At 43.8% G+C, this 21,423-nt stretch overlaps 1 protein-coding gene across 4 annotated transcripts in view; it reads right to left on the bottom strand.

Annotated features, from left to right (window-relative positions):
* HTR4 (5-hydroxytryptamine receptor 4) overlaps positions 1–21,423 on the bottom strand; it is a 129,989-nt gene that overhangs the window by 71,549 nt on the left and 37,017 nt on the right. For all 4 annotated transcript variants that reach the window (XR_003994106.1, XR_003994107.1, XM_030503967.1 and 1 more), the window contains exon 2: positions 21,046–21,127. Coding sequence is in view for 2 of the 4 variants with exons in the window: in XM_030503967.1 (XP_030359827.1) it covers positions 21,046–21,071 (26 nt within the window). In the remaining 2 variants the exon portion in view is untranslated. The remainder of the gene's footprint in view (positions 1–21,045; positions 21,128–21,423) is intronic.

Raw genomic sequence — 21,423 nt, 5'->3', positions numbered from 1 at the left:
CCCTGTGACAGGTACACCAGCTCGTACAGTGAGGGAGCCCATTTCTAAGGGCTGGAATGAACTGTTCCTGATTTCTGAAAGTCCCTTCCACTTCAGAGGCTCTGGATGAAAACATTTTCATTCTCTTCTCACCTTGATAAATAAAGTTATTTTCTCTGCAGAAGTGTTTCAGTTTTCTTTTGTTTTTCCATTCTTTTCAAGGTTTTCCTCAAGATGAGCATTTTATACCTTGAATTTTGAAATCTATGTAATCTTTTCCCTTGTTCTCTCTTCTTTTCACTCTGTGCCACTGAACAAAAGGCAGTCTGGCTTTTTTTTCTTTCTTTTTTTTTTTTTCTTTTTTGCTTTTCTTTTTCCACAATTAGGGAAAAGAAAATAAAGTTTTAAAAGGAACCTGACATCCCTCTACCCTGACACCCATAATTTCTTTCATTTAATGAAGAGAAAGAAAAGAACAAGGAAGGATAACACAAAAACACAATGTTGGACATATTTTAAGTTTGCATTTCTGCAAATATCTCGTCAAATGTCTCAAAAAAAGTTGGGTTTTTTGGAGCCTGCAAAGCAGTGAGACAATACACAGCATACAAAAAGTACTGTTCAATTCCTCATAAAATTGGTTTTATAACAACATTTTGAGCCACTTTTCTTTTAAAGCTATTTCTAATTATGAATCCAGAACAAAATGAATCCTAAACCTTTGGCATCATGTGTAATTTTCCCTATGACTTTACACAGGTGAGAACGGGTGTTTGTTCATGTTATCAAGCATAGCCAGAAATACACTGGCATTTAAGAGCAGCACTTGACACTAATTCAGCAGGGAAATTTTTTCACAGCATACAGAGCTGGTATTCGGCACCTAGGATGAACGTTGTTTTATGCAGGTAACAGAGATTGAACTGTTATTCTGATTTACTTTGACTTCCTCTGGGGTCACTTTTTATTTACTAAATACAGCCCAGACTTTTACACTTTGGCTCTCTGAATTGTCCTGATTTTGGCAAAGCTAAAAAAGATTAGAGACTGCTGAAGTCCTGCCTCTGCTACCTGCACCATGTTAGTAAGCTTCCAGCAACTGACCTCACCCTGAGCCTGCACTGTAGAACATCCACTTTATCACAATCTCAACTTTTTGTCCTAAAAGCATTGCCACTTTGACTACAACTTTTTTTACTCACTGCCCATGGCACCAGTGGGTCAGACTGCAGTCTGCTGAGGTTGAACTCTTCATACTCAGTATGAACAATATCTTAGGAATTTCTTGATTTTCAATGTTTTACAAGGATATACATCACTGGGAGATAGATGAGGATGTTTATTTATGAGGATGGCAAAAAGTCTCCTAGCGCTGCCAGGCATGTGGCCTTCTGAAGGTGGGCTGCAGGGGTACCAGGAGAGGAAGTATGGGTGGCTAAGGGTGAAGGGTATCAGGTAAGGAAGTGGGTTTTGTCCTATATCGGAATGAATGATCCCAACCCAGAGGTAAAGGCGTGACTGCTTCTTTTGCCCTGCCAGTTATCGGTGCAAATGTCAGTAAACACAGTCCTGCTTAAGGTAGGAAGGTCTCTGGGGTTATGCTGAAGGAGTCAGACATAGCCATGGGTTTTTGTCCAGCAAGACATTTATTTTTGTGCAAGTCAATTACAGATGCTAAGATAGGAGAAAGGCAAAGTCAAGATGGGTTTTTATTTAGGATCTGAAAGTTTGCACTTAATTAGAAAGAGTTGTCTACTGAACTTGGCACAACTTCAGTGAGGGCAATTAACGCTCCAAGAAGCTGGTAGCTCCAGGCAAATACTTCGGTGCATTCAGAAATGTTGACAAGGCTCTGTCTGAACTAAATGTGTCTTTCCCAGTTTTTACTGGAGAGCATTGCTTCCTGACACCTTGGCTCATTAGTTCTTGGACAACTCTTGGACAACAAGTGGATTTTGCGCCCGTATTTCTTGCAATTACACTGCAGCTGCTGCCTGCAATTTGCCTACCCTGGCCCCGTCATACTTAGTCCCATCTGACAGAATAAAATTCCTATTGATCAAAAGGAACTGCATAATCCGTCATTCTGACAGTGGCCTGTAGGAAACGAAATACGTACACACATATAGCAGTACCTCCCTTGCATGCCCTCTCATACCGCAAAGGTCTGCATCACAGCAGGCTTGTGTTTAACAACTTGTGGAGGATTCTTTTGCCTTCCTGTCTCTTCCTGTCTATCTTCTGAACTATCAGTACATGGTGAACACTATCTCTCGGCAGCTTTCCTTCTTGGTCTCACAGTAACATGCTAAATGCAAAATCAAGCAAATGGCATCAGTTTCTGTGCTGCTTAATCGCCAGTGAGCACCCCAAATGCCACACGGAAATTCTTTCCTCAAAACTAAGGGTAACTGGCATCTAATTCCTTATTCTAACACTGAAAATCCAAGCCACCCTAAAGAACTGGTCACATGGCTGTTCCTAGAATAGGTGTCCCTCCTTCCCCCTGCTAGAAATCACTCTCCCTCTTTCCCAGCCATCCCCGCATACAGCTGATTTGCAAGACCTTATTTTCCTCAGAAGCAAATCCTGCACTGGAGATTTTGGGAGGCAGGAAGGTGGGGCCTGCTGACACATGAACCTGCACTGTAGCCAAGTCCTCTGGAAAAGGATGAGCGGCCAGGAGCGGGTCCTTCCCTGTGGGCACCGTGCACAACAGATGCACAAGGTGATTCTCCTCTGCTGGAGGTGCACACATGGCTCTGAGACCACCACTTGCCCTACTCCTGCAGGTCGCTGCTGCACAGCTGGGGAAGGTCAGACACCTGCCAAGCATCAGTATTTTGAGCACAACTGAATGCCAGAGCCTTCATTAATAATGTTCATTAGCAGAAGACACCATGAAAATTAAAGTGAAATGGAAAAGAACTTCAAAGGCAGGTCTCAGCCACAGGCCTTCTAGTTGGGTACCAGGTGGGATGAAAAGCCTCAGGAACAATGAGGATGCTGGGATCAAAGACACCTTGACTGCCAAGCTGTAATTGTACCTGTCTAAATAAGCCTTCACAATAGGCTAACATTGCTTTGTGGCTTCATCTGTGAAACAAAATGTCAAACCACACTGAACAGCGCCGTACAAAAGATGTTCCTTGTCCTCCTGAGTGAGCATGGGTGCACACACACATGCTGGCACAGCGGTAAAGAGGACGATGATGGTTTAGTTTATACAGAGTCAGGCTGAGTTAGATTTATAGTTTGTCTTATCTAGCTTTGCCCATCCTTCTGCTGTCCCTAAACAATTCTCATCATTGCTTTATTTGAGCACCTTGCAGCTCCACTCTGCAGTGTGTACAAAGGGGGAGTGACACCTCCCTCATCCCCAAACCCTGCCGGGGAAGTGAGCTGGCCATCAGCTGCGGATGGGGCTTCTCACTCAACCACGCAGTGCCCTGGGAGGGGGTCAGCACTGAGCCACATGTCACCAGATGCTGTCCTGCTCAAAGACTGAGGGGTGCTTCGGCTTCAGCCAGTGTACACATGCACCCCTGCCCTGAAAGCACAGGCATCCTGTTCTGCATCATTTGGCTTGGCTGGCCACAGCCAGGCTCTGAACAGAGACCAGCAGGTCAGGAACACACACTGGCACACTTGTCAATGAAGCATTTGCTGTGATAATAGTTTCGGAAGTGTTTGGGAGATTTCTCCAAAGAGTATTTTTCTCATGCCATGTTGCATTGCTCCCCTGGGGAACATTAAAGAGGCATATGCATCACTGGGGGTGCAGGAAGGATGTTCATCTGGGCTATGTTTCTATACATCTGCCTTAAAAGTAATCTATCACGAAGTAGGAATATTTGTTAATTATTCAGTCTCAGTAATTCAAAGCTGTTAATAATGGAAGAAGTGGATATTACTGTAAATTAAAATCAATGGTTTGCATAACATCTTTTATCAAATCTGAGCACTCTGGCTTCCAAGCATGCTTCCTTGTTTAATAAAGCAAAGATTGATGGGTTTGCTATTATGAGGAAATGAGATTCAGACAAAATGATTGTTGGTTAGTAGGAATATAGAAATCACTTAAGGAAAAAGGTGAAATACCGATGTGGAATGAATGCTTAAAACCCATACATGGATGTATTTAAAAGGCTCTTCTGTAAAGTCATTAAAGTGAGTAAAACAAGTGTAATTATTTTTTCAAGCTCAGTTTCTACTTTCCTGTAAACACCTCAACTTTTCTAAATGACCTCAAGTGCTTTTGCATATTTTATGCAGCAATTAAACCACACACATCAGTCATGTCGGTAAGACCATGTACATTGCTCCTCTAGTTTTCATTACACATCACACCCTGACCTCTCTGCAGTGCCACAGGAAAAACCTCACTAATAAACAGCTCAGTGCACCTTGGGCACTGCACAGACGCTCCTGCGGGAGTGCAAGATGTAAAAGAGAGTGAAGGTTGAACAAATAAGACTTGGCTTTTGGGGGCAGAGAAGCACAGCTGATACAAAGGAGGCTGGATGGCCCATTTCCAAACTGGAGAGGAATAGCTCTCTACCTGCAGAGGTAACCTGGAAGTAGCTAGGGACCATAGTGAGCACTTCATAACAAGGGATGTGTGTAATCATCACTGAAGGAGATTAAAAGCATGGAGCAGTGCGAGCATAGAAAAGAGCTTTCTTGATTTAACAGTGGCCTCAGTGTATGGGGAATACATGGAAGAGTTGGTCTGCTTTGTTTTCAACTAAGCCATGGCTTTTCCTTCTGTAACTCCAGCTGACACCTGTAAATCCGTCTGATATCATGTGGTCTTCAACCATGAATAAGCTGTCATTTCCCTCTCCTCCTTTCTACTCCCCTGATTATTCCTAGGCATAAAATCAGAGGCTGAGTGTTAAACACTTAAAAATCAAGATATGTTATTTTATGAGTAAACCTCATAACGCATGTCTCAGTACAGAAACATGACAATAGAGAAGATATTATTTGATCTATGGCTTTCCATCTGTTATCATATTCTTTTGTACTGCCACCTAAAAATATTAATCATAAGTCAGCATTAATCCAGAAGCATGTAATTTCTTTTAGTGACTTCAAATGCTACATTGCCTATGCCACTTCACTTCAGACTGTGCAGATGGCAGGACAACTTCTAACAGATTCAAATCAATTATGTACTTCACTTCTGTTTTAGAAACAGATTGAAATTAATTTAAGTATTGACAAGCCAGAAATAAACAGCATTCCACATATCAAAATAACTCAGTCATATGGTTAGTTTGAGTGCTTTTTTTTAACCAAATAAATTGCAGCGGGGGGGGGGTGGGTGGGAGGGGATGAGGTTTTCTCCTTTTATACTGGTTTGAAACAAAACTACTGATAACATCACTGATCCCGCACCTCCGCTCCTACATATCTCCTGGAGGCTGAATGCTACAGCGCTTTGAGAATTAGGTGTTTTAAGCAGGTGATAATACTGATTAAAATCAATTGTCAAGATGAAGCAAAGAAGATAAGCTATTTAAATGTTGTAAATTTGCCATGTGTAGGCTGTGCAGTCAATCAGTATGCACCAGGGGCACTCTCCCATTCAGGAGCGGGTGCACACTGGAGCCTCAGGACCTCAGGAGACATTGGGGCATGAGCTATGGCTCCAGCCCTGCATACTCCCCAGGCTGTGAGACTGCCCAGATTCCGGCTGACAGGCAAGGCAATAAGGGGCTCTGAGTGCCAAACCCAGAAAAAAAAACAAGCTTTCTGCTGGTCCATGCCATTTCTTTAGCTTACACCAGCAGAAGTTTTTGCCTTTTCCGGATGGAAATTGGATGTGGGCTGAATGATCCTGAACAATGAGATGCTTTATCATCATCTTCATACAGGCGAAGGTCTGAGACTAAGAGAGGCAGTCAGCAGTTTGCACAGTTACACGGGTAATGTGTGACAGAGGTAGGAGACAAACCCAGACCTAGCAAGCCTCCAAGGAACTGCCCAAGCCTCAGGACCTCTCCACTTGCAGGGAAGTTAGGTGGGAGTCCAGCAGCCATGTCTGTCTCTACTTTCCATACAACGAAGGACAAAACCTGGCTCTTCTCTTCCTTAGATCAAGTGTTACATAATTTACACCCACATATGAACGGATATTGCTGCGAGGCTGATGCATTTAAGTACAATCCTTAAAAACCATTAGACTGACACCTAAAATATAAGCTAAAATTAACTTATGAAATTAGCATTAGATTCAGATGACAGTATTTACATGGAGGAAGGACAGCTGCTGCAATTACTTTGTTTGGGATCCACTAACAGCTACTGCAGGAGAGCTCTTGTGCAAAGCCCTGTGCAATGACAAATCACAATCTTGCACATCTACGCAGAGTTGGAGGACCTTGGCACTATGCTTTGTTTCCTTACGATATACTTTGAAGTCTTTACATTTTACTCCCAACACCCCCCTCACATCCTGGTTATTCCCCTTTCATTTTCACACAAACATAACAATACTTTTTGGATATGCAGGGTTTACTTATTTTAATGTGGTCAGCGTTATGAAAAATCAAATCTCTGGTTTAGGCATAGGAAGGAATTTAGACACACTACAAAGTGCAGCAGAGATGTTGTAACAATCATTTTTCCCTTGTAAATGCTGAATAAAACCAAAGATCAAAGATGCCTTTAATCAGAAATGCCTTGATCAGTTCCTAATTAGAATTGCTCCTCAGAATTAAGCCCACTGCATCTTCCAAACTACAAGTCAGTTCAATGAAGAACAGAAGATGATGAAAGAAGCACAAAAATAAACCTCACTTTTGGTATATATTCCATATTAATAATGTGATTATCCTCTATTTTCCAGGAAAGTGGCTCTTGTCTATCTCATGTCATACAAAAGTCTTAAACAGAGCAGGCTGTATGTTCAAATGACAAATACAGCATAGCTATACTCAGGAGATCTGATTTAATGAAGCACCTTATTTCCCAGCAGCATTCCCATTAATTGTCATTCATTTCACTTCCATATTCTATACATGTTGAAAAGAGAGTCTAGTATGAACTTTCAAACAGCTATGTTTGTAATTCAGTTATTGTACAAAAGAATTTTACTTTACAGAGACATGAGCATCACCATTATACATACATGTACTGCTATCTCAATCTTTATCTCAGTATTTTAGAAACAGAGTAGCAATGCAGATCTATGACATAACCTCCTCAGTCACAGGCATAAGCTGGGAAAAAACAAGCTTTAGACCCATGCTAAACATACGCTGAGTGCCCAGATTTCCCACAGAAAACTGTGTGATGCCTCCTGCAATAACCAGTTGCAAAACTGAGACTGATCAAAGAGCCCACTACTCTCCAAGGGTGAGCTGCTGCTCCTGGGCTAAAAGCATTTGTTTCCCTGTCTTATAATTCTTCCCATTAAAAAAAAAAACAAAAGTAAGGTCCTGCCCTATGCCCACACATTTGTTTCCCCAAAGATAACTCTATGAAAACACCATGATGGAAGGTCTTAGTCTTTATGGGCATTCTCGTACCGAGTTCTCCTTTTAAAACCAGGGAAAACCTTTGTTCCCATCTTTTCCAAAAGCCTGGAAGTTGCAAGTCTTTCAAATCAACAAGCATGAAGGTTTTGCTCTGCTTTTGCAAGCAGTATTTACAGCCAGGGAAATACTGTTAAATGAGAGGCATTTAGTCAAAACTGGTGAAGAGTCCTGGCATCAAGCTGTATATTAAAATATCTAGGCTGTGTACTTTTCCCACTGCTTGGGACAATAAAAGACAAATACAGCTATTGGCTGTCTAACTTCTAATATTTCCTGGATAGTTTCCCAGTTTCAAGGACCTAGAAGAATGAAAGAGTTTCTTCTTGTTACCCCCGCTAATGGAAGACTTGGAACAGACAAGATAATACATTGATTTCTGGAATATGTTTTATTTGAGACACCCCACAGACACCCTGTGTGGCTCTGAGCCACATGAAACCAGTTCCCAGCTCATTCATTACCAGACAATAGGAGGCACGTTCATTTCTTTTTTGAAGACTGTTGGTGGAGTTCATCTGTTTGGCTCCCAAGGTGTGTGCCCCTTGGAGTGGTTGACTGAGTGATTGTCTTGTGTCCCCAGGGAATGGTGTAGGTCTTAGTCCTTTCTTCAATGCCCTGATTTCTGAACTGCCCAACCAGTTCCCTGTACACTGACACAAAACACATCAGTCAAGCTTGACAGAAGTCATCTTTGAGAGGTCATGCATTTCCAACTCTGCTACCTCAATCTGAGCTTTACCATAAAGATGAGAGTTTGGCAAAGCTAATTCCAGCAGTGTCAGCCAGAAACCTTCCACTTGTTCACCAGTTCATTTTGGATGAACTTCACTGTTTTATTTGGACTCCAGACCACTGGAGTTCATTTGGGCTCCTTGGGCAGGGACATGGAAAGTCCTTGATTCAAGAACAGAGCACTCAAATTTCTTGTTTTATTTAAACCTCCTTCTATATCCCCAGCTAAGTGCATGTTCTGAATACTCTCCACAAAAGCCTCATCACATTTCTCACTTCAAATAAACAAGTGAAGATGTCAACCTGGGCAAGAAGCAGGATAGGGGAAAAGCAAACTGTTGGAACTGCTTTGTAGATAGTATTCCGCTCGGATGCAACCCAGATCCCACCCAGGAGTCCCTACACTTCTCTGAAGCCAGCCTAAGAAGCTCTGGAAGTGTTTGTTCAGTTGTGATTTACTTTGGCTACTGAGTGCAAGAGCTTCCAGGAGGAATGTCTCACCATGCTCACCTGCAGAAGCCCTTGACAAAGATTCCTAGGGAAGCTGTTACAGAAGAGAGCAATGAGAAGAGAGAGACTTCTTCCCCACAAAGGAGTGAAATGACCTCAAGATTTCTTGGTGGCATCAGGTATGGACTTTGCACTCACAGGTTCTATGAACTTCAGGTTTGATCCACAACTGGGAGCGAGTTGTTACGTCTCCCAGCTACCTCGGTGCAGGCTGATTTTAAAAGTCTGTTTCAGTTTGATAACTGACCACTTGCAAATAAATTACACTCTGATATGCTGGGTCCCACAGGTCTATAATCTTCCCTGCCACTGATGGAGAAAACTGGTCCAAGAACTTTGAAGGGAAAAGAAGAATTCAAGGGGAAAACAGAGCATGCCCTTCTGGAAATAAAACCTACTGCCCAGACATACTTGGAAACAAGCAAAGGCCTGAAATTTGATAAAATAGAACAGAAACATAAGATCAGTTTAAGGCTTTACAAGCTTATGGAGGAAGAAAGGCTCGGCATGTCAGCTGTATCATGTGGCCCTACCGGTAAAGTTTTGAGACAAGTGAAGAAACAGGTAAGGTGCCTGCATCCAGCATCTTAGATACATCTATAAAATGACACTGCAAACTCAATGCTCTTTTCAAGTGTCAGAGAAGGGACAGACCAAGCATAGAGGCACAAGGCTCAAAAAGAGCAAACAGATTGCAACAGCCATTTGCTTTTGTGTGTAATTTGTTCCACCTCAGAGCAGGGAAACCAGCTTCCAACCCGGGGTTGGCAGGTTCCTGGCAGTGCTGAGAAGCCAGGCTGCTCAAGCAGGGAAGCATGCTCTCATTGGGCTTAAATTCTCTGCTTAGGGGTCTGCAAGGTTGTTGGAAACACAACAGATCTGCCAGTCACAAAGCACTGAAAACTTTAATTAGTGACATTTCTGGAAACCTGCTGCAGTGCATTTTAACTGAGGATGAGCACAGAAAGTTAGTTCGGTTTGCGGTTCATTTTCTGGCCATTCAAACTTCAACAAGTATTTCAGGTCAGGAACACTGTCAGCTGAATCAGTTTACAGCTTTGACCTCCAGTGAAATCTTCTGTCTTACAGTGCATGACTAAGACTAATTCTAAATAGATCCTCACGTTCCTGCAAGGAGACAGCATCCACAAGGGCTTAAAGCGTGGCTTACAGGAGAACATATAAGCAATGCAAAAACACTAGGTGCCTGCACTGGACCAGTCCCAGATCTGCTGGGCTCAGGAAAGCATACTGAACAGTAGCTGAATTGCAAGAAATAAAACCCCCATGTTTCACTGTAGCTGCCAGCTCAGCCCAAAAATCACATCCCCATTATGGCCCATAAAAATGGAAATTGCAAATAATGGCAGTAATGGGACCAAAACTATTTCAGCTGCTTGGGAATGAAGGAAAAAAATATGCATTCTTCCACTGCAGCATGGCCCAAAATCCACAAAAGCAGTTTAATTCCAAAAGAAGAAAGGCAGTCTATTAATCTTCCAGGGATATCTACCAGCAAAGAAGAGGTTTATCTTGATGCACAAGCCCCAGAGAAGCAGCCCTCTCTGGCAGCCCATGCCTCCTTTCTACAGAATAACTCAAAATCTGTCTGGACTCCTGTGACATCCTTTACTTGCCCTAGTCTTCCAAATACCCCAGCCCCTACCTGGGTGGTGCTCAGAAACGTCACAGCTCTTGGGCAGCTTCCTCACCATTCACCTCTCAGTCCTGAGAACTTCTTGACTAAATTAACATGAATCAGGTCCTTCCTGCTTATCTTCATTTGTTAGATTTATTTATTCTCCTATTATACTTCCCATTAAGTAGACAACAGCCTGTTCTCAGATAAGTCCTCAGAGGTCTCAGGAAGCTCATGAGAAGAGCAAGCCCTGGATAGGTCTCCAGACTAGTCTACTGACAGTGAGCAATGAGCTGGCACATCACCACAGACCTACAATCTCACTGTGGAAAGAAGGCTTTGAAAACAAATAAACTCTGCATTTTCAGGTCCTGGCCTTTAAGACAAAGTTGAACAGAACTGAAATGCCAATAGATAAAACTCTGGAGATATGGAGATGGAAAATAACCATCTGAGCTCTAGGAGCCAGCTGGGAGCTTGGGTGATTTTCCAGATTAGGCTAAGGAACTGGAGACCAACTGAAGTAATGTGTTTACACGTATTTGACATCTGGAATCAACTTCTTTTAAAAGACATGCTCTTGTTCAGCACTGTATCCACTGAAGTCTGCTCTTACCTCTACCTGGTATCCTGCTGGAGCAGTGACCCAATATCCCCATAGGGAGGGCGCTTGGCCTGAGAAAGTCACTTAGCAAACAAACAAGCAGATACTGAGTGCATTAAAGCTCTAGGGTCATTGAAAAAGCAAGGAAAATCTGTGCCTGCTGTTAGGCAGAAATACTCTGTGACTACACAGAGAGCCACAGTTAGAGATGAACTGTAAGTGCCCCAACATAAGGCAGTTGACAAGACAGGTATGACCCCAAAACAGCCATGAGTTTTCCTCTGCTCTCATGTAGGCGCAAGCTTATGTGCAGCAGGAAGGGAAAGGCCCTGCTCAATTCACTCTCCTTCACTCTGACCCATCAACAGATGGATAGCTCACCCCATCCCCCCTTACCAGCAAACAGGGTCCTTTTCTTTCTCCTTCACTCCTCACTGAGCTTATAAGCAATGTCAACACGCAGTAGAAAGGTCAGCTGCTGGGCCATTTATCACAGGTATACCAGCAGAGAGCCAGAAACTCAACATCTGTCTCCAGCAGCCCTCTCCAGTGCTGATATTGTTTCAAATGCCTTTTTTTCTGCAAGGAGATATATATATATATTTATTTTAAGTTTCCAAATTTACTGTTCCTCAAATGTGAGAAATAGAAGGGCATCTGTCAAGTGTGAAATGAAATTCTCCCTGCAGTCCATGCACCATATCACGGGAAGGACTTGAACTGCATAAGGTCATACTAAACTTCCAACGTTTCAGAGTAGAAACTTCATTGACCACAAAAAGTCAACTGCAACAGGCAGACCCTTCACCTCTCCACCTCCTGTGCACTTGCTTAAAGGTAGCTTGGCCTCTAGTTACTTGGGTTGTATGGAGGAATACAAGTGCAAGAACTGAAACTGCCTCTTTGCAAATGTAATCCCAGCAGTTCACAGTACTAATGGCACTTTGTCTCCCCATGGGATGAAGAGGAACTCATTGCTTTGCTACATTTTTCAGCATGCCTCGAGTTGGGGTTTCTCTTTTTGACCCTTTTTTTAATGACCTGCCCTACAATGGATTCACACCAAACAACCAAAGACTCTCCAAAAGCTTCATCTTCACAGGGTTCCTGTCCACCAGATGGCAAAGCTTGTGTTCAGACAACAGATACTTTTCCTTAGTGTTCTAAGCGATCTAGTGTTTAGGAGGCAGACCCAGGACACAGGATGGCAAGTCCTTGGTTAACAGATGGGGCAATGGGGCAAGTAAGTTCAGCCAGCAACTGAGGTTCAGACCTCTGTCTGTTTGCCAGACCAAGGAGTCACATCACTGATGATTCATTGCCACAGTACAGTAAGCTCAAAATAAATAGCGGAAAGACTGAACTAAGAAAAGAACACTTCTTATCTGTGCCATAGATGCACTCTGCTCCAGGGTAATAGTCTATCAACAGCCATTTACACTACCCGATAGCAGGTCCTAGACACATAGCCAAGCAAACAACACAAATGTTTTGCTGCAACACCTTTCATATCTGAGATAGTAGAAATGCTCTTTCCCAAGCAGTGAATGGCTCATTCTGCAGCTGCACACACAACTGCCGCAGGATCTGGAGTAGGTAACAGCTCAGCAGAGCTCTCAGCATCGCAGCCCTATTCCTAAGAGAGCATTCTCAGAAGAGATGTCTACCCAGGGACCTCGGGACTGTCTTTCTGCACTTCTCCTAAAGCAACTCAGGGAATTTTAACTCACTGAGAGGAGAGCAAAAGCCATTAGATTTCCACCTACAGTGAATACCCTTTCCTTCTGAGACACACCATCACCTCTGTTCTATGAGGAAGCATGGCTCTGTCAATATGACTCATGGTCCCCTATTAACCCTTACACAGCTAATCCTGCCCCATGTCTCCCACACAGCCCCAGTTCTGCAGCACTACTCTCTTAAGAGACACCCTAACACCCCCTCCCAGCTTCCTTACCATCTCTGAGCATGGCTGGCTCAAAAAATCCCAAACGTGGAGATAAATTGAATTTTGCGAGCCTAAAGCTGAGGGTCAGCCCTGAAAAGTCAAGGAGTGTGTCCTGGAAAGCCTCTGGTGCTGCAGGTGCCAGGATTGCCCTTCCATGCAGCCTTTGTGGGGAAAAGCTGGCAACAAGGTACAGCCCATTTTCCTGCTCTGGGCAATCTGCTGCCCATTTTTGCCAAGGCCTAGAGCCAGCTCTTGCACCAGGATGTCCCAAGGCTTTGGGACTGTTTTAGCAACCTTCCACAGCCTCTTTCAGATCTTCCCTAGCTGCCAGTCTGTGCAGAGGCACTGAAGCTAAAGAAAGGATATGCTGAAATACACCAAAAAGTTAATTTTTATGGCCCAACTATTTGTCAAGGGCATTTTCATCTGTGCAGACTCCTCAGGGCACACTAATAAAAGCAGAGTGAAACATTGCAGGCTGCGTGACAGCCTTACCTCCCTGGGGAGGCTCAGCACACAGAGACAAATGGTGGAGCTGCCCCTCTGCACCCTCTAACCTATTTCAGAGAGTATATATGTCCCACTTGCTCCACAGCTGCCGTAAAGGAGCATACTATTAATTTGCAGAAGCTGGAGCCAGGCTTAAAAATTCCATTAATTAAGTGTTGGCGGAGGTGTTTGGAAAGATGTTCTGATAAATATAGTGCTATAAAGTGTTTCCCTAGAAACTGAGAAAAAAGTTGAACGATATGAGAAGTACCCAGGCTGATAACACCTACTGCTCCCGCTGAGTGGTGCCTGGGCTGTAGGGAGCATTCAGCACAGAGAACTTCTTTTGAAGGGCATTTTGGCTACTGAGGATTTTTGGTTGGTAGCACAGAAATATGAAAGTAAGCCTCTACACCATGCCTTGCTTCCCTGCGCTTTCCTGCTTCACCCCTCTTCTTGTACCCAGTGTCAGCATATGGGAAACACTCTGCAAAGTCTATGGCTACAGATTCAGAAATGCCTCATGTGTCTTAGTGCTCCCAGCTCATGAAATACTCCCTACGTGGCCCTGCAATGCCTGACCATCCCAGGCATGCAGAGACTAAACAAACCCAGCAACCAGCCACCTTTCAAATGGCTGCTTATAAAACAGGTCACTTTGCTCAACAGCACAGCTTATATATGGTCATATCCACAGCTGATGTAAATCAATACTGTTAAGTTTTGCCTCATAAGGGGTCTATAGGGTTTTACTTCACTCTTTTCTGGCATGTGTTCTACCTGCCATTACCCTCAGAAGTAGATGCGCTCATCCACATCAACTCAGCAAGCAGAACAGGACATTACATCACTTGTATACCAAGGAATGAAAACACAGAGCCCTCATCTACATGCTCCTCTGATCGCTGCACCATTCCTGCCTGGGGGATGCACACAGAGACGACAGGGTTCTGTAGAAAATCTTCTCAATCAGTATCTCTGTCTCCACAGAAACGCATGAGCAAATACCTTTCTGGATGGATGCTGCAGGTATTACTGGAGGACTAGAGCTGACCTTCCCTGAGAAAGGGGACTAGGAAAAGAAGAGTGGTTTAGGCTGATTTTGGCCTGTTAAATGACATTTTAGCCTGGTATTTTTCACCTAAACAGAAATGTGATCAAAGTAGTTGAGATAAACAATGATTTAATGACGTAAAGTATAGAAGCTGAAGAGGTTTTGTAAAGAGCTTGTGTATACATGAGAATAAACACTTACATTGCAACCTGCTGCAGGAATCTTAAGCTATTTGCTTTCCATGAACCTCCACTGGCAGGGCACTCAGAGCACACAAGGTCTTTCACAAAATCCTTCCATTTTCTACACTTTGGGCCTTTAAATCAGACACTTATTTTGTTCCAACTACTCAGCACAGCCTCCTCCTTGCCCAAATGGCCACTTCTGCTTTCAGCCCAGTTTTCTGCCTGTCCTGCCTCACAGCTCAGTTCTCACCTCTCTCAGTCCTCACTGCTGGCTGCCAATGTCTTAAGGAAGTGTGGACCAGGGCACACTCCAACTCCTCTCCTAGGACATCCTTTAGCTTATTCTGGGGCTTCAGGGATGGAGCTCTTTCGGTCCCTCTTTCTCCCACTATTGCTCCTGTTTCCCCCAGGTTTGGATGGGGAGAAGAGACCCAAGACCACCTCTGTCTCTTTCTGCAGTCAGCCATCCTGCCAGTGTACTAGCTTTAGGTAACAAACCCATTTTAGAGCCAGCTATCAACAGCACCGCTTCTTGATGTCAATGGAGAAAGGAGCCTTTTGGGCTGACAGGCAAGGCTCCAGACTTGGGACTCACTGAAACATACAACTTGATCCAAGAGGGCATATAATTGAGAAGGTCTGTTATCAGAACTAGTGTTCACCATACCTCTGTATGAGGACTTTGGGAACAGCAGCTAGGTTAAATAATGGAATATTTTTGCTTCCAAACAAACACAACTAATTCAACCGATTTGATTCCTTGTTCCCTCACCTTGCTTCTCATTTCTCAAAGTCAAGACAAGATTAATGAACCCAATGCAGTACTGCTGGAGGGCTCTGTGTTTTCCGGAGTAGTTCAAGGCACAAAAATACCTTCGGCAACAAACTGAGAAAACTAAAGCTGATAAAGCCAAGTTTGGAAGCAATTAACATCAATCTAAAATTCCACTGTTTTGGGGGTTAAGCTTAAAAATAAAAAGCAATTACTGTTGTGACAAATTCAAATACTACATTGTTTCTCCACAGTTGATTTAGCAAAGGGAGTCTGCCTTCACTAACAGCTACAATAAAAAGCTTTATATAAAAGCTATTTACTTGCACTGAACCTTCTCATAATTTTTTTTTCCAAAAGCTTATTTCTCAAGAACATAACAGCCTCTCCGCAACACCTGAGGAAGCAACAAACCTTTCTACAGTGTGAAGTACACAGAACAGCTCTGACCACACTCAGATGTACCCATTCAAATAGCAGAGGTTTCTCCTTGTTGCCCAAGAGCGTGAGAAGAGCTCCAGCCAGCACCACCACAGCTCTACTCACCCGGTCCTGGCTATAAACACCAGGCAGCTGCTCTTCCACTTCTCCCCTCCCAGCTATGGGCTTGAAGAGCAACAAGGGCTGCTAGTGCTACAGCTTGTGTGGGACTCCATTTGCCACAGTGGGGAGAATCAGTCAGTCTTGAAGATTTGCCCACAGATCTACACAAAGAGTTTGGTGTGAGAATCTAGAAAACAGTCCAGTTCTCAAAGCCCAAAGCACAGCCTTTGGGGTTAAAATGTTAACAGAAATATACTTTAAAAGCTCCCTGAAACAAATGTGGAGTCAATATTTAGCATGCGATAGTAGGGTGCCTGCCCAGTGGAAACATCATCCGGCACATGAAAAATCAGTGTGCAGTTTAAAAATGTTCAAATCTCATTAGTAACTGCAACTTCCCAACCTATTGCTCTGCTGTAAGTGACACCAGAGCACTTCTTTGCCAAAGCTCTTACAAAAATTTGAGCCAATGGTTTTCAAGGTGTGTCAGCAGAGCATCTACAAGCAGACAGATAACCAAATAAAGCATTTGAGCACCCTGCAGCTCTTGGGTGAGGAGAGATTTGCAGAGCTGCATCACCAAGAGTCCTCTGTGGTGCCTGGTCAGCTAAAACCAAGACAGACCAGGAGCTAGTAATGCTGGGCATAGAAATGCAGCACCCATAGCAATGGGATGAATGAATGAACACGGAGTGCTGGAGCTCAAAGAAGGGAAAATGCACAAGAATGGCAAACCACACCACTCAGAACTGGCGTAGATTTGAGTCACCTGTGCTCCCAGCAATGTAAAGGAGTCAGATTTAGCTGCTGTGTGATAAGGGGGGGCTGGAATGACAATAGGAAGCTTTACTTCGTTCCTGGCTACAGCGAATGCTCCATGGTGAGATGATAACAGTCTTACCAAAGGTCTATGAAGACTTTAATAATCTTTAATAAGGCCATTGGTCACTCCTTGTGAACAGCACGTTTGCTATCTACACTGGCAAGTGCTCATGAGATAGAGTCCATCCCTGTTTGGATTGCTGAGCAAGGTCTGCAGCTGCCCTTGGTACACAGAAGCTCCTCTAAGTTTTCATGGGCAAAGTTGTTATGTACCTACCCACACTCTGCAAGAGCCAACTGCCTGGTTTGTACACAGAAAAATTAGTCTATGGACTCCCAGGTGACTTCTGTACACAGAAACTGTGTCTATTTTAGCAGGTAATTTGGCACAACAGGAGCAGGTCAAAGCAGTTGGTACTGTGGCCCCTACATCTCCACTCTATGCAGGACACGGGGAGATACTTGGATTTTTAGATTTAGCCCAGTCCCCTGCCTGAATGTCCCCACCATGCCTGCATGTGGAAGCTGCACAGTTTGAGCCCATGCTTCAAAGCCTTTAGTTCTCATTGTGGACTGCAGAGTGTGTGGTGCAGAGCTGCTGGTTTAGTGTCTTCCAAGAAGAATGTAGTTTTCAGGTATCCTTGCTAAGCGCTATGTGATCTGAACTGACAGACCATGTGTGGGGATGACCGGGACATTCACCTTACTGCTGTTCTGTACTGAAATGCAAGTGTAGGCGCAGTGAAACAAACCATCTCTGCGCATATTTTCCTTTTGCGCTCAAAGAGATTCAACCTTTTTTCACTTTCTCTGAGGCTGTCAAAATCCTTCTGTTTGTATGAAAGTGAAATTGTCTTAATGTACAAAAAAACAAAAACTGAAAGAGAGAAGTGCAAACATGTTTTGAAGGTTTGTACAGATTTACAAGAACCACAGGCAAACACCTTGTCATGAGCAAGCAGGGCAGCAGCCTGCTTGATAAAACCCTTGTGCCAGCTCTGGCTCCAAAGAGAAGATTCCAAGTGGTACATCACAACTTTCAGATGGAGGAAGGGGTTTGTGCCAGTGAGGGTAGCAGTGAAGCTATTTGCAGGAGCTCCTGCCCTTTGGCTGAAGGGCATCAGCAGCAAACAGCCTACAGTGCTAGAACTGGTCAGTGGGAAGGACTGCTGCACTCTTGTTTGTAGTGTGCCCAGCTGATTGATAGCTTTATAAAGGTGTTGGAAATGAAGAGAATAAAGGGAACAGCTTTCCCCCACCCCCATATCTAACCAATTCCAGTGTTAGAGTTTTCATTCCAAACCACTTGACAGTATCTCATTAGCCTACTGCCTATAATAAATGTGTCCAATAACAATCACTAAGTCACACAAAATTAAAAATTCTATAAAATATAGATCAAATACTTGCAAGGCCATTTATTTTTCTACTCTAGAATTAAAGAAAATGAGGTCTGCCACCCCCCTTGGCTATGATAAATACAAGCTCCAAAGCAGACTGTCTAAAGTTTCCAGGAATGTCTCTCCAACCTCATGCTGCAGCCTTTGCAAAATTCATAACCAATTCTTTCCACAGAAATAAAACATCTGTACAGTTGAAGCTGCCTGCAATGCTTCAGGTAGTTACAGAGATGTAAAGCCACTCATCACTTGTCACCCTCTGGGGCACCTCATCAAAACCTGTCAAGGGCAGGAGCTCTGTGCCCGTGGCCATCTCAGTTGGCTGGAGCAGGACAACTGCGGTACTTGCTGCTCCAAAACAAAGAGCAAGATGCTGTTTCCGCAAGACTCAGCTCTAAACAAAATCTGTCTGTCCCCTCTCTCCTCCCAGCTCGCTGTTGTCCCCTTGTTGTCAAAGCATCTCCCATTTCCCCAAGCTTTGCTGCCTTTCTTGTGCAGACTTCCTACTGGAGCATCCCTGAGCCCCACAGGGATGGGGCAGGGATGTTCCAGTGCTCCCACCTCTCAGGCTCACCACAATAGCTCTGGAAAAAACACATGGAAGGCCCTTGCTTTGACAGAAAACATTCAGTATTTCACATCTCAGCAAAAAAGCTGGAATTAGGGCAGATAAAGGAGAAACATTAGCTACTTACTGGTAGCTGACAGCAAAGCTCTCAAACCCCAAAATTCCTGGTTTGGAAAGCGTGGAATCAAAATAAAACCATGGGCCTACCACAAAGTCAGCTTATGCAATTAATCACACAAAATGAAGGACTGCCTTAGTCCAGCTCAGAAAAAGCCCTAGGAACAAAACAATAGAAATCATTCCTGAAGTATAACAAAGTGAGATCTGACCACAGTGTTTGATCTAAACAGCTTGGGAACAGTGAACCAATATTGATTCAGGAAGAGCTTTCAAATTCCCATGGGTTTTCCTTCGTCTGAGCCCCAGGAATACCTTGTGTTGCCTCTTTTAATATCTAAATGGGAAGTCAGATGAAATTATTCACCAAACAAGAATTTCCCCCTCAGAGGTCCTTCCACTGCCCTGTCAGGGTCAGGCCATGCTAACCGGTCTCCAGGAGAAAACAGTCTCTTGAGGGAACTCTCTCCAAAACATCTTTCTACAGGCCTGTGCAATGGGCATTTTCCCAAAGGAGACCTCCCCCCGGCTCTGCCCATGCACCCTTGGAGCTCCCACACCCCCTTCCTCCCGAACACTGCATTCAGGCTACATCACATATGGGAAAGTATCAGAAGAGAAAGAAACTCTGATAGGAATCAGCTTTATTTGGGTTTTGGAGATTGGGGGAAGAGTGGGGTTTTGGCTTGGGTGGTTTTTGGACCCAATTAAATTAAAATGAAAGTTTTAATTAAAATTAAATTAAATTAGAAGATATGAAGAAACAGAATCTGTTGGTTCCTACAAACAGTGAACTACAAAACTCCAACGGATCACTTCAAAACACCCATGCTTGGTCAGACCTACTCAGTGTCCGTCTCCACATGTGGCAAATGACACATTACTGAAAAAAGGATAAGATAAATATAATGCCACACTTCCCTTCCAGTACAGCATCCCTGTGCCCAGGCACTTGTGGTTCAGGCACTTGCTGAATCAGTTTCTCTGTGTTCCTTGGTGCTTATGAACTGACAGATTTTCCTTCTATAAATGAAGAAATGTATAGTGGGGAATTTTTTGCACCACAGTGAGAAACAGAAGATTTTTTTCCTAGTGTCTTTTTAGGCAGGAAAATACTGTAGGGAAAATTGCCTGGTATCAGCACCTTAATTCCCTTTACAGAGAAACAGCAGTAGCCTACACATTTAACTACACTTCTGATATTAAAAAGGCAAGACGAATTTCATTAAGCAAAACACATTACCTCTCAACATTGATTAGCAGGTTATAAATGCGACCTGCTAAGTGCGCATTAAGCAGCGACCTGGAGTTGCTGGTGACTTTCCCGACACTTGAGTAGGTGAATGAAGACCAGAGATGTTCTCTCTGATACTACAGCACTTTGAGAAGGCTCATTAAGAATAGAAATTGCCTTTGAAAAACATATTATCTCACTCTGTGCAAGCAACTGGGAAGAATGTGTTGTGCACAGAGGCACATTCCAACCTGAAAGCCCAAGAGCTGGAAAGCTGTGAGGACAGGGTGGCACGACAAGATCCCTTTTGAGGTGTAAGACCCTGTTCCCCCCTTCCCTGTACTGCGTTTCCTGCTGATCTCTGTTCAGTAACACCTTAGGGAAAGGCTTCCTGAAGGACCAGATGTATACATGGAATCTGTCTCTGTCAGAGCAATTGTCTCCAAGACATTTCCCCATATACTTGCCACTTGAGTGTCCACACAGGGGAAGGGTGAAGAACTACTCCCCAAAATAAAAACCTGAGACACCAAACAGATACTCCCTGAGTGGTTTTTAAGAAGAGAGGTGTACATTTCCATGAAGAGTTATTGCAACTGGAGTACTGCTTCCTCCTGTGTCTGGGCCAGCAACACTGTTTAATCACAAGTTTGATGTCCTTGTATGAAGTGGGTTTGGTGGGTCACATCTGACATTTACACAAATAACAGGACAACACTACATCCTCGCAGAAGCTACAGGAAACCCCAAAGCAGGCATTGCTGCATGAGCAGAGACCTTCATCTACAGACAAACAGAATATACCATCCTATAGCTTTGCAAACATCTCACATAGCTGCCGTGCCCCTGCAGCTCACCAGTGACAAGCCGAGGTATAGGAGGAGCCATGTGGTTTATCCTACCTCACATTAACATCAAGTTCTTCCATCACAGGCAATAGGCATAGGTAGCTGGGAGTTCAATGTCCATAGAAGAGACCTCGTCCTGCAGTGGAGAGAGTTAGAAAGGACGGTTGTAAGTTACAGGATCTCTCTCACAGATGCACATTTGCCCAGTGAAGACACCCATATGCTGCATTTTGCCCCTCTGGTCTGGCTTCTTTTGCAAACAGAAGTCTTGTAGACATGGCAGATGAAGTCACACCATTGCAGAGCTGTCATAACACAGTTTTGTGTTATCTACCCTGACATATTTGTATCTCACAACACTAAGGTGCATGCCTGGAGACATAAAATCAAGTTGAAATGATAGACAACCCTTTGTGGTTGTCTATACACCAC

Source organism: Strigops habroptila, chromosome 12 (assembly GCF_004027225.2).
Source record: "Strigops habroptila isolate Jane chromosome 12, bStrHab1.2.pri, whole genome shotgun sequence".
Classification (NCBI taxonomy): domain Eukaryota; kingdom Metazoa; phylum Chordata; class Aves; order Psittaciformes; family Psittacidae; genus Strigops; species Strigops habroptila.
This window is presented reverse-complemented; position numbering and strand designations above follow the sequence as displayed.